Source organism: Delphinus delphis, chromosome 15 (assembly GCF_949987515.2).
Source record: "Delphinus delphis chromosome 15, mDelDel1.2, whole genome shotgun sequence".
Lineage (NCBI taxonomy): Eukaryota > Metazoa > Chordata > Mammalia > Artiodactyla > Delphinidae > Delphinus > Delphinus delphis.
Genome location: NC_082697.1, coordinates 84,122,222 through 84,133,799, shown reverse-complemented (window position 1 = coordinate 84,133,799; position 11,578 = coordinate 84,122,222). Strand labels below are relative to the sequence as shown.

Genomic DNA, 11,578 nt, shown 5'->3' with positions numbered 1-11,578 from the left:
ACCCACGAACTTCTCTTACTGCTTCCCACAAGGTCTCAGCAATTTTCAAATCCTAAAGGAACGAACAGTGAGAACGAGAGGAAGCAGGAGGCTGCCGGCTGCTCCAGTGCCACTCAGAGGAGGACGCGAGGGTGGGCCCATCAGGGCAGGTCCCCTTCCTGCCAGGCGGGGTCGGGTGAGGGAGGGGGGCCTGAGACCCGCCAAGGCCGTGCACCCAGGGAGGCCCCTGACACAGTGAGGCTGCAACTGCTGGCTTCAGATCCCCTGGCCAACTTACCCAGCCCTGGGCCCTGGCAAGCTTCTGCCCCCTGGGCCGAGCGGCCTGCAGCTCTGGATCCTGGCGCAGGGGGTTAAGGGAGTGTCACCCTCAGCACCCAGCCCTGCTGACCTGCCCAAGGAGGGGCGTCGTCCCAGGCCTGAGTGGAGAGGCCCTCGGGGGCCTTGCGGAGGAGGGACCCTCGGACTTGTCTCCTTGGGTCCTCGGACGGGCAGCTGACGGGTGGGGATGAAACCCATCCCCTTGTTGTATGAGAGTGAGGTGCCCTTAATCCAGCCCCTCAGCTCGGGAATAAAAACACTCGCACGGGACAGAGAGAGAAGCCGCCGACAGCAGGGAAGGGGGCCTGCGGGTCTCTACTCTCCTCAGGCTCAAGAAGCCTCCCTGGGGGAGCACCTTCAGGCCCGGCCACCAAGGCTGCCTGACGCTGCGGCGGCAAAGCCGCAGCCCTGGGAGCAGGCGGGGCCGAGGGGTCTAGGGGCGAGGAGGGGCCACAGGCAGAGCGGCGGCTTCAGGAGGCCGGGGGCTTCTCTTTTTAACAGAGAGATCTCCCTGATCCCCTCCTCCCTCATCCCCACCTCCCCCAGTGTCTGCCTCACACACACAGCGCGCACACACACACGTGCACACACACACGTGCACACCAGGAACAAGCGCCCGTCCACAGCAGACTACACTCACACATGTAGGCGCACAGACGTCCATGCACGCACCACGCACACGCACACGCACACACACACGCGCACACACGCACACGCGCGCAGGCGCCAGTGCTGACCAGGCCCCTCTCAGCAGGCAGCATATGGTCCGTCGCTTAACAGCCCAGTTCTGCCAATTGGGGACCATTAGGGTGGGTTCTTTTCCCAGCATAAAATGCTGCAGAATATAAGCTGCAATTAACACCGGTGCCAAAATGCACTTAGCGAGAATAAGCACATTATTAACATCTGGTGGATCCGTCTTGGGTGGAGAAGCAGCGGAAATTCTTGCTCTAAGGAAAGGATGGCTGAGGGGGACACTAAGGATACAAGGCCTCCTGTTCGGGGGCTGCCTTCCAAGTCAGCTCGTGCCCCAGCCTCTCGTGAACGGCCCCTCCCAGCCCTGCTTGCCGGCATAAACGACACTGCTGGTTCAAACTGCCTGCTCACGAGAACAGGCCATCCGGGCCAGAGCACGAAAACCACGGCAGCCTGTGGATAAATTCTTATGGAACGATCATCCTCTGGCCTGAGCCCGGGTTGCTCTGGACGAAAGGAGACGTGTACCCAGGGCCCCAGGGGTCCCGGGGTCGGCCAGACCACCTGCCCCCATCCTGGGCCACGTCCCTCTGCCGGTCGGGCTGTAACTGGCCACGCTCCTGCTGTGACGGCAACGAGCAGTCAGTCCCCACATCACCCTTCCTGAGCACCCTCCCGGTGGTCTCAAGGCGCAACTGAAAGACATGCCCAGAAATGGGGTGGGGGACTCCCACCACCTCTCAGACCCTCATCTACAGCGTGTGGCCCTAATGAGGGCCTTGGCCCTGTCTCCCCAGGGCCCAGGGCAGCCTGCATGGCCAGAGGGGCGGGCCCGGTTGTGACTCTCAGGCCAGGTCAGGACTGCGGAGGGGAGGGCTGCAGGTCTGGTGGGGGTCCCTCTGGGCAGGAGGCGAAGAGCCGCCAGCGGAAGCTGGGGAGGGAGGGAGGAGGGCACCCCATGCTCCAGAGAGGAGACAACTGCACCCTCGGCAAGAAAACCACAGCGCAGGGGGAGGAGACCCAGCTCCACCTGGTGCTGCGGGGAGGTGAGAGCAGGGCCGGGGCCGCGGGGACGGGTGGAGGCCGCCAGACAGACTGCGCTTAGGGAGAATCGACTGGAGCACTCGGGGGCCTGTGTGCGTCCCGAGACCCTGGCCCTCCAAGCACTTCCACCATCGGAAGGCCTCCTGGACCCCCTCGGCCTGGCAGGGCGGGGACTGCTGAACTGTCTGCCCCTTGAGAACCCAGGGAAGGGCAGGCGAACACAGGCCCAGGGTCCAGGTACCGGGCCCTGCAACAGGCAAACTATAGGACACACTATACGACACGAGGCGACCATCACATGGAACAGAGTGGGAAGCGGGCTGGGCTGGGGGCCACAGAGTGGACGGCAGCCGAGACGGGCCGCAGCGGTGAGGAGGGCCTGGGGAACCTGCACCCCCAGCCCAGAGGGAGAGGGAGGCCGGGGCAAGATGGGACCAGTCCCTGGGGTCCTGGGGAGGCAGCCTCTGCGGAGACCCAGGTACCCCCGGCTGGAAGCCGCCCCGACGCCACTCAGCCTTCCCTGGAAGTCTCCAGGAGCTTCACCGGGAGCGTTGGGGCAAGACGCTGGGTGCAGGGAACCCAACTGGGGCCCCTCAGAAGCCCACCAGCCGCAGGGATGACGGCTCTGGGGGAGTCTCGCGGCTGACAAGGCAGAAGCAGTGGGCGGCACGTGGCGGGAGGCCCAGGACACTGGGAGGACGTCCCTCGTTTTGGGAATAGCTGCGTTGCATTTTTTTAAAGTGCTAAATAAAGCTGTCTGAAACGGGGTAATGTGATCACTCCTCCAGCCCCACACATCCCTTCTGGGTTTTAATATTTCAAGGTTTTCTAATGAAGCAGGTCTATCCGTGTTTCCCCAAAAACAGAGACCTTCACAGGGACCTGCAGCTTCCCTGCCCAGCAGCCCGCTGCTGGCCCGAACCTGTCTGACGTCACGTGGCTGGACGCACACCAGAGGTGTAACTGGGTTAACCGGAAGGAGGGGAGAGCCCCAAATCCGCCACAGCACCTGCAAGCCCCCCCCGCCTCGGGCTCCCAGCCGCCCACCAGAGCCCGAGGCAGGTGACCAGGAGCACAGGGCCTCTCCTGGGGGCTGGGGGACGGCCGTGGGGCCACGTGGTGCTCTGGGGACCTGGCCCCCAAGGAGTCAGCGTCCTGGCGATGGGTGTCTCAGCCCAAGACCACGCCGGCCAGGCCCGCAGGTCGCCCGACAACCGGCCCTGCCGCCGCTGCCTCACGCATCTCAGCCAGAGCGTCACTGAGCACAGACTCCTCACAAGAGGAGGCCCCTAAGGGCTGGGGAGGGGGCTTCCTTCCTCCGGTGACCCACCGGGCATCCGGCGTCCTCGGGCAGGGGAGCAGCCGCGGCGGCCGTGGCAAGGCCGGAAGCCACACACCTGACCGGGGCAGTCCTGCTTCCTCGGCCACGGAGACGCAGCGGCCACAGGTGGCGACGGGCCGGTGGGGGCCCACTCCTGTCACCACCACAGATTTGGCGGCTCCTCGGCCACTCTGCTTTTAAATAAGGTGACCTCGTCCAGGTGCACCATGGGAACGTCTCGGATGACATCGGTCAGGCCCTCGTGGAGCAGAGGGAAGATGACGACGTTCAGCGCGGGCCGCTCGGCCTGGAAACTGAACCAGAGGCAGGCTGTTAGCAGGACCACGGAGGGAGGGACGGAGGGAGGGAGGCTGGGCTCAGGGCGTGGAGGTGGCCAGGGTCAGGCTGTGTCCCAGAGCCGCGGCTGACACCGGAATGCGCCTCCAGGGCCCCTTCACGCTGAGGCTCCAGGGAGCAGGCAGGAGGGCAGCCCGTCGGGGCAGGCCCCTGCCTTCCCAGGCAGCGGGGGTCCCTGAAGGGTAACACCCAGGGGGCTGCAGAAACAGCGTCTGTGGTCACTGGAGGCCCCACGGCCAGGACACCCGCAGGGGAGTGGAGAGAGGGGACAGGCGGCCAAACCCGCATGCCCACAGGCCACCCTCGAGGGACATGAACGCCCAAGTCAGGTGAGGCAGCCCCTCTGCCAGGAGACCAAAGCAAGGAACACGTGACAAGTAACCGTCAGACGACCTCTCACCTTCCACACCCACGGGCGACAGGCTCCACCCCGTGGGTGTGAGACGACATCCACGGAGCACCTGCCAGGCCAGGCCCCACACCGGAGCTGGCCCCAGTGGCCAGCCAGTGAGGTGACCCTCCCCCTTCCCACCTGGAACCCGAGGTGACTCTGCCCCAGTGGCCAGCCAGTGAGGTGACCCTCCCCCTTCCCACCTGGAACCCGAGGTGACTCTGGTCATGGGAGAGACTTCCATCCCGTGGGGCTCAAAGGGCGAGAGGCAGGAAGGTGCCCACACAATTTGCCAAAGCTAAAGCCAGGTCCCAAGTCCCGTGCCTGCTTCAGGGAACGAGGGAAGCGCAGTCCCGGCCTCCCCCTGCCCCCGGCCCCCCAGCAACACTGAGCTGGATTTGCTGGACTTACGACATATGTGAAATGAACGCCAGAAAGGCACTCATAAAACTTCATGTTTTGGCAATAAAAATGCCGAGGAAATACCTCCCGGTTCTGTGCGCCGCGTTCTGCTCCCGGCAGCGGCGTCTGTGACCGTGAACCGGCAAGTCCTCACCTGCAAACCCTCTGTGCGATCTACTCTGCTTGAAACAAAATACCCTCAGGTGTGGGATGTGCGTGCAAGGCTCCTGCCTGCCTGCCATCCTGAGGCTCTTAATGAGCTGCTGTCAAGATGCTGAAGGGGGATTAATTTCTCACCCAAAGCGAGGAATGTGGCGGCGTGCTGTCCCTTCCCCGCCGCCCTGACCGCCGACGTGCACGCAGGGTGGAGGGGCCGCCCCAGAATCAAACCGACTTCCTTCTCAAGGCTTTCTCCACGGGGTGGGCACCTGGGTCGGCTCCGACCTGGGCAGGGCTGGGGGGCCTCGCCCGCACCCGCCTCTCTGTAAAGCCCCTCCCCGGCCCGAGGAGCCTGCGCGCTCCCCCAGCTGCAGCCTCATTGTCCCCACCCAGAGTGAAGCCTGGAGTCGGCGACAAGGCAGTGGACAAGGGGCAAAGGCAGAGAGCGCGATCACTCCCTTCCGAGTGCAGGGCTGGGGCTCCGCCGGCGGAAGGAGGCAAGTTCTCGGCTGGGGCTCATGTGCGGGCCGAGAGCTCGCGGGTTCTGCTGGGTCACCTGCACATGTGTTCTAATGTTCATTTGTGCGATTCAAATATAGTTTGAGATTTAGGTAAACAGACACAATGAAATAAAATAAAACTCCTTCCAGCTACCCACATTCAGAACTAGCCTGATGACCGCCAGCAGGACAGGCCACCTCTTGGGACCACTCCCCTGACCAGGGCTAATCACATCACTAAAGACCCGAGGCTGCAGCCTCTGGCCTGGAGTCACGAGCACAAACCCAGGCCTGCGAGGTCCATGGGTTCACCTTCAGGCACAGGCGTGCGTGCCCTCCTGGCGCACTCCCCACTCCCTGGGCACCCTCCCGTGCACGCACTCCCCAGGCCCAGCTCTGCACTCAGCTGCCCCCATGCCATCCTGGGCAGCAGAGAGAGCAGAGCCCTGCCCCTGCAACCGTGCTAGCCTGGATCCCACCTGGGGGCGACAGAGGCAAGATTTACGGAGCTCACACGCAAAGCCCGCGACAGGGGCCGCTCACTCGCTCTGAAACCTGCAGAGCGAGTTGCAGACGCCACCGTGGAGACGCCCCTCCCGAAGGGTCTGAGGGTGACTCAGGGCTTTCAAAAACACAGAGGTTCAGGAAAGTTCAACCATACTTACTCTCTGCCATTTATAACAGCCGGAAGGGAGATCACATTGAAGAAAACTGTCTACCTGAGGCTGTTAAAAACACACCAGGGGATTTAAAATGGGGCCTTCGGCTATCTGAAAAACCAGCTGCCCAAAATACCTTCCTTCTCTGAGCCTCCAAGGAAGCAAGCAAGATTGTGCTTGTTTTAAACCCATTGTTTTGGGCTTCCCTGGTGGTGCAGTGGTTAAGAATCCGCCAGCCAATGCAGGGGATACGGGTTTGAGCCCTGGTCCGGGAAGATCCCACATGCCGCGAAGCAACTAAGGCCGTGCGCCACAACTACTGAGCCTACGCTCTAGAGCCCGTGAGCCACAACTACTGAAGACCACGCGCCACAACTACTGAAGCCCACGCGCCTAGAGCCCGTGCTCCGCAACAAGAGAAGCCACCGCAATGAGCAGCCCGCGCACTGCAATGAGGAGTAGCCCCCGCTCGCCGCAACTGGAGAAAGCCCAGGCGCAGCAACGAAGACCCTATGCAGCCATTAATTAAATTAATTATTTTTTAAAAAGGCACTGTTTTGGGGCTTCCCTGGTGGCGCGGTGGTTGAGAGTCCACCTGCCGATGCAGGGGACACGGGTTCGTGCCCCGGTCCGGGAAGATCCCACATGCCGCGGAGCGGCTGGGCCCGTGAGCCATGGCCACTGAGCCTGCGCGTCCGGAGCCTGTGCTCCACAACGGGAGAGGCCCGCGTACTGCAAAAAAAAAAAAAAAAAGGCACTGTTTTGTTCAGAGAGAAAATACTATAAAGAAAGCGCAAAGGAGAGCACAGGGGCCTCCCCCCGCACCCCACTGCCCAGCGGCTCTAACAGCCCCTCCCCCGAGCGCCGCACACGCTCCTGCTGTGCTGAGCATATTCTTTCTAGACACGTCTCAAAATGTCGGCAACCTGAGTCCGGTTTGGTGAATTTCCTTCCAGTCCTCAGGGTGTGTCCACTCCACCCCCAAAGCAACAAAACACCCAGCGACCACCTCCTCCCATGGTCCCGCCCGGCCAGCAGGGCGCCACACCTGCCTGGCCACTTCCCTAGGGGACGCAACTTAGGGAGCGCTTTAACTATCGTATGGATAAACATCACTTAATACAGCATAATCACAACTGTGCTTTGAGTTGTTTCTTCAGAATCAATTCCAGAAATAGGGCCACTGGGTCAAAATGCATGAACACCTTTACACTTGCAAAGGCAGGCCCACAAAGGGCTCGGGCAGCACTTCAGGGCCACAGCGAGAAGTCGGCCGAGCCGCCTGCCCCAACGGGCCTCGAGAACGCTGCTGCAGAGCTACCAGAGGGAAGGGGGACCGGGGAGGGACCGCCCGCTTCACGCCTGCCTGTTACCATCGTGGAGGAGCAGAGAACCGGCCTGGCCAGGAGGGCTGGGCTCCAACTCGTCACAGACACAGGCAGAGGGCACGGCAGCCGCAGCCCCCAGGACCTCAGGCCCTGCCACTGCACGGAAGACACAGAAAGGGGTGTCCTGCACAGTCACCACGCTGGCAGCAGCTCTGAGCCCGACACCCCCCGAGTGCATGAAGGGGGCCCCGGGGACCTTGGTCTCTGCACCTGGTCCTGCAGGTGCCGCAGAGCTGGAAGGGCTCTGGGAGGGGCCGGCTGGGGACGCAGCCTGTCAATCATCTAAGATCTGAACACCTGCTGGGTTTGTTTCTTTGCCTGAGAAATTAGAAAAAAAATTAAAGTTGACAGCCTCTTCCTCTGCAAATAAAGGTCTTACAGAAAAGCCAAAGTCAGAAAAGCCACTCACACTATAACAACTATCTTCAAGAAGCACAGAGGGGCTTCCCTGGTGGCGCAGTGGTTGAGGGTCCGCCTGTCGATGCAGGGGACACGGGTTCGTGCCCCGGTCTGGGAAGATCCCACATGCCGCGGAGCGGCTGGGCCCGTGAGCCATGGCCGCTGAGCCTGCGCTCCGCAACGGGAGAGGCCACAACAGTGAGAGGCCTGCGTACCACAAAAAAAAAAAAAAAAAAAAAAAGCACAGAGGTGGGCGGTAGCCAAGAATAAAACATCCATCAAAGGTTCACAGAACTCAGATGATGCTCTGGGCAGGTGTGTGGGGTGCGCCCTTCTCAGCTCCCCACCAAACTTGCTGGGACCCACAGGGCGCCTCGGAGCAGCCTGGAATCTGCCCTCGCGCAGAGGAAGGGGGTGGGAGAGACCCTCGGTGTCAGCTGTCATGGTCCGATGTGGCCCCCAGGTCCCATGTGGGACAGGATTGTAAATCCGAGGGCCTGACCCCTGGAGCCGGTAACTCCAGTGCGAGGCTCTGTCACCAGAAAGGCCTGAAGGACAAAGGCCAGGACAAAACAGAAGACAGAGGAGCAGGTTTGGGATGTCCCCAGGGCTCCTCCCCTCCCCCGCAAGACGCTGTCAGGGCCTCTCCCCAGGAACGACAACACAGATTTCTCGTAGCCTTCCAGAAACACTTTACGCACGTGCCAGCAGAGAAACAGATTGCGCCCCTGCTTTTGTTTGAGACACACTTTGAAAGATTCCCTTTGGTGACCCCAAGTGCTTCCTGTTCTTTTATCAGCTGCATTTCATTCCATCAACTGGAGGCACCATAATTTATTTCCCAGTCTCCTACCGATGGACACTTGGGTTGTTTTCAATCTTTTGCTAAATCGAACAGCACCGCCATGAAGAGCTCTATGCAAACCCCATGGATAAGCCCGTCCATAGAACCGAAGCCTAAAGGCGGGAGCTTAGTTGGGTCAGGGGTGTGCGTTCCAATCCACAGAGGTGGCACACCTATCTTGGGCCGCGGGCTGGTCTCTTCCCTCCACTAACACAAGCAGGCTTTGCCTGAGGGGGTGGAAAACGTTATACCGAAGTGCACCCCGGGCAGTGCAGCCCCATGGGACCAGCAGCCACGCCCCAGAAGCCCTGGGCCCCCCTGGCAGTCACCTCCTCGACCCCTACCAGAGTGGACCACTGCCTGCTTTTGAACTCTCCAGAAACAGAGTTGTTCGCTGTAATTTAGTTCCTGGTTTTCTCACGGGGGAGGCTGGGTGCTTTCTCTCAGTTAACACCTGCAACCCCTGTCCTGTGCCCTCAGACCCCCACCTGGTTTGAACGGTGCTACTGCTGGGCAGGCAGGAGGCCAGGACAATCCGACCTCTGGCAGTGACAGGACCTGCAGATGGTTCTCCTAGTTCGTCATTTTCTGTAAATGATTTTTTAAAACACGCAAAGATATTCAACTTCATTCACAAAAAATATGAGTTGAAAACCACAGTAAGTGTCAACAGACAAAAGGACAAACAAAATATGACCTATCCACAGGCTGGAATCTCACTCGGCCTTAAAAGGAAGGGATTCTGACACCTGCTCCAACATGGACGAACCTCGAGGCCATCATGCTAAGTGGAATAAAGCAGACATCATGGACAAATACTATAGGATTCTGCTTCTGTGAGGTACCTACAGGGGTCAAGGTCACAGACAGAGAGCAGAACGGTGCTTGGCAGGAGTTGGGGGAAAGAGGAGAAGGGGGGTATTGTTTAACGCATATGGAGCTGCTGTTCGGGACGATAAAAAGGTTTTGGGTATAGACTGTGGTGATAGGTACACCACAGCATTTAATGCCACTGAACTGTATACTTACAAATGGCTAAAATGATAACTATTATCTTATAAATGTTTTACCACAATAAAAAATTTAAAAGGAAGGAACAGAATCTGCCTTCAGAGAAATGGAGACCCTGGTGACCTGGCGCCGCACGTCGTCCGCCCTCACCTCCCACGGGGCTGGTGCCGCCAGCTGGGGACTCATGCCAGTCTTCCACAGCCCAAAGCCAGGAACACCAGGCATCACTGTCCCCAGGCCTTCGCTGGAATCAAGCCTCCAAGAGACCCCTAAGAAAAGGGAGGTGTGTTACCACAGCAGAGGCAGGACGACAGAACACAGCTGCGTTTCTCGTCACAGAAAAAACAGCCACCCTACGTCGTCCTCGAGGGAGGGACCCAGGAGTGCGAAGCACGGCCTGGCGACCAGTAGGTCCCCAGGGACGTTCCGTGCTGTTGCGGCATGAACAGCAGCAGGAGGCTGGAGCGTGACCGCAGACCCAAGCCTCAGGCCCGGCCCCAGCTCCCTGCTCAGAGCCACGGTGATTCCGGCCCCAGAGACCTCACCTGGAAAATGAGGGGCTCCAGTGACAACGAAAGAACTCCTGTTCTAGGGAACTACTCGGCGGTGGGAAGAGGCCGCGTGCCCGGCAGCAGGTGCAGCCACTGCCCTCGCCCCCTCCTCGGTGGCCTGGACAGCCCTGGCCACAGGAGATGCTAAGCAGTGAACATCTCCCACACTGATCAGTCGCCGGGGCTGCAGGCGCGCCCCTGACGTGGCCCGCTGGCTGCTGCGCTGGGGCCCACGGCACGCGGCCCGAGCCCTGCCAGCTCCCAGACCAGCCTCTTGGGTGTCCACCACAAATGGAGCCAGAACTCGCCAGCCAGCGAGCTCTGCGTCAAGGCCAAGGATTCCCCCAGTTGAGCCTGCAGCAGCGAAACCCTGCTGGCCTGGTATTTTTCGTGACACTCCCAGATCACCATTCCAGGTAGGAAGGACAAACGGACCCCAGAGACCTGTCCCGCGCGGCAGTGAGCTGAGGATCCAAGGTGGGGTCCCACTGCCCCTTTAATGCAATTACGGTGGCCGAACAGCACGCTAACTCTGCATTTTAGAATCCACTTTCAACTCTAAAGCTCCCAGTGTGCCCCAGACTTAAACAATGTATCCCTGTATCTGTAAACTTCCCTGGTTCTACACTCGCGTACAGAACACAAACACAGAGGGGCGGGAAGCACTGAGGGGCGGGAAGCACTGCATCTGGGCGGGAGGCCCTGGAGCCCAGGCGCCCATCAGCAGCACAGCTGACTGTGTCTGCTCAGGCCTGGGCTGCTGCCTCTTGGCCTCGTGGGCCTACATTCCTCGCAGTCCAGGGGGAGGGGAGGAATTTCCACATGGGCTCCAGAGACGTGACCCCGTCCAGTGGGATGCTGGGCCCAGGGGGACGGAGGACCAAGCCCGCTCCCGCCCCAGGGTCGGGGTCCTCCCGACGCTCCTGAGAAAGGGGGCTGCAGCCAGTCAACACATGTGGCCTGGAGCGGACGAGACCCCCGAGGGCGCGGCCCGGGAAGGCCCTGCCTTGTGGTAAAGTGCTCAGCCCGCTTCAGAACCAACGCGTCCTCACCCCGGATGGCTCGGCTCGGACAGGGACACGTCAGGGTGAGAGCCTTTTCCGCCCCACCATCCTGCTTCCTTGAAGTAAGCGCCTCTGCCCCTCGGACCGGGCACCGTGGGTTATTACAGGAGGTGGCAGAGGGTGGCAGAACGGCAACACTGGCCTCCAACACCTGCTGGGCCATTTACCCTCGAGACGGGATGACCAGGACGCCCCCAAACCTCACAGAGCTGGGCTGCCTCTTTTGTCAAGGGGGGAGAAGGCACCGCCACCAGGCGATCGTAGGGGATCCTGAGCAATGCCACCAAGGTGGGCACACACAGTCGGCAGCGAGCCACCACCAGGAGACAGCGGCGCCGGGAAGCAGGGACAATGGCTGCTGGTTTACAGACAGGACACTGGGCTCAGAGAGGGAAGTGACGGGTTCAAAGTCACAGAGCAACGAGGCCAGGAGGTGAGCACGTCATGGGATCTGAGGGTGCGGGCGGGGGGGGG

General features: G+C 60.8%; 1 protein-coding gene across 2 annotated transcripts in view; it reads right to left on the bottom strand.

Moving 5' to 3' along the window:
- Positions 1–1,063: 1,063 nt before the first annotated feature.
- The window catches only part of FBXL18 (F-box and leucine rich repeat protein 18), a 37,934-nt gene continuing 27,419 nt past the window's right edge, over positions 1,064–11,578 (bottom strand). For both annotated transcript variants that reach the window (XM_060032502.1, XM_060032503.1), the window contains one exon: positions 1,064–3,693. In XM_060032502.1, the coding sequence (XP_059888485.1) occupies positions 3,537–3,693 (157 nt within the window). In that variant the 3' untranslated portion in view covers positions 1,064–3,536. The remainder of the gene's footprint in view (positions 3,694–11,578) is intronic.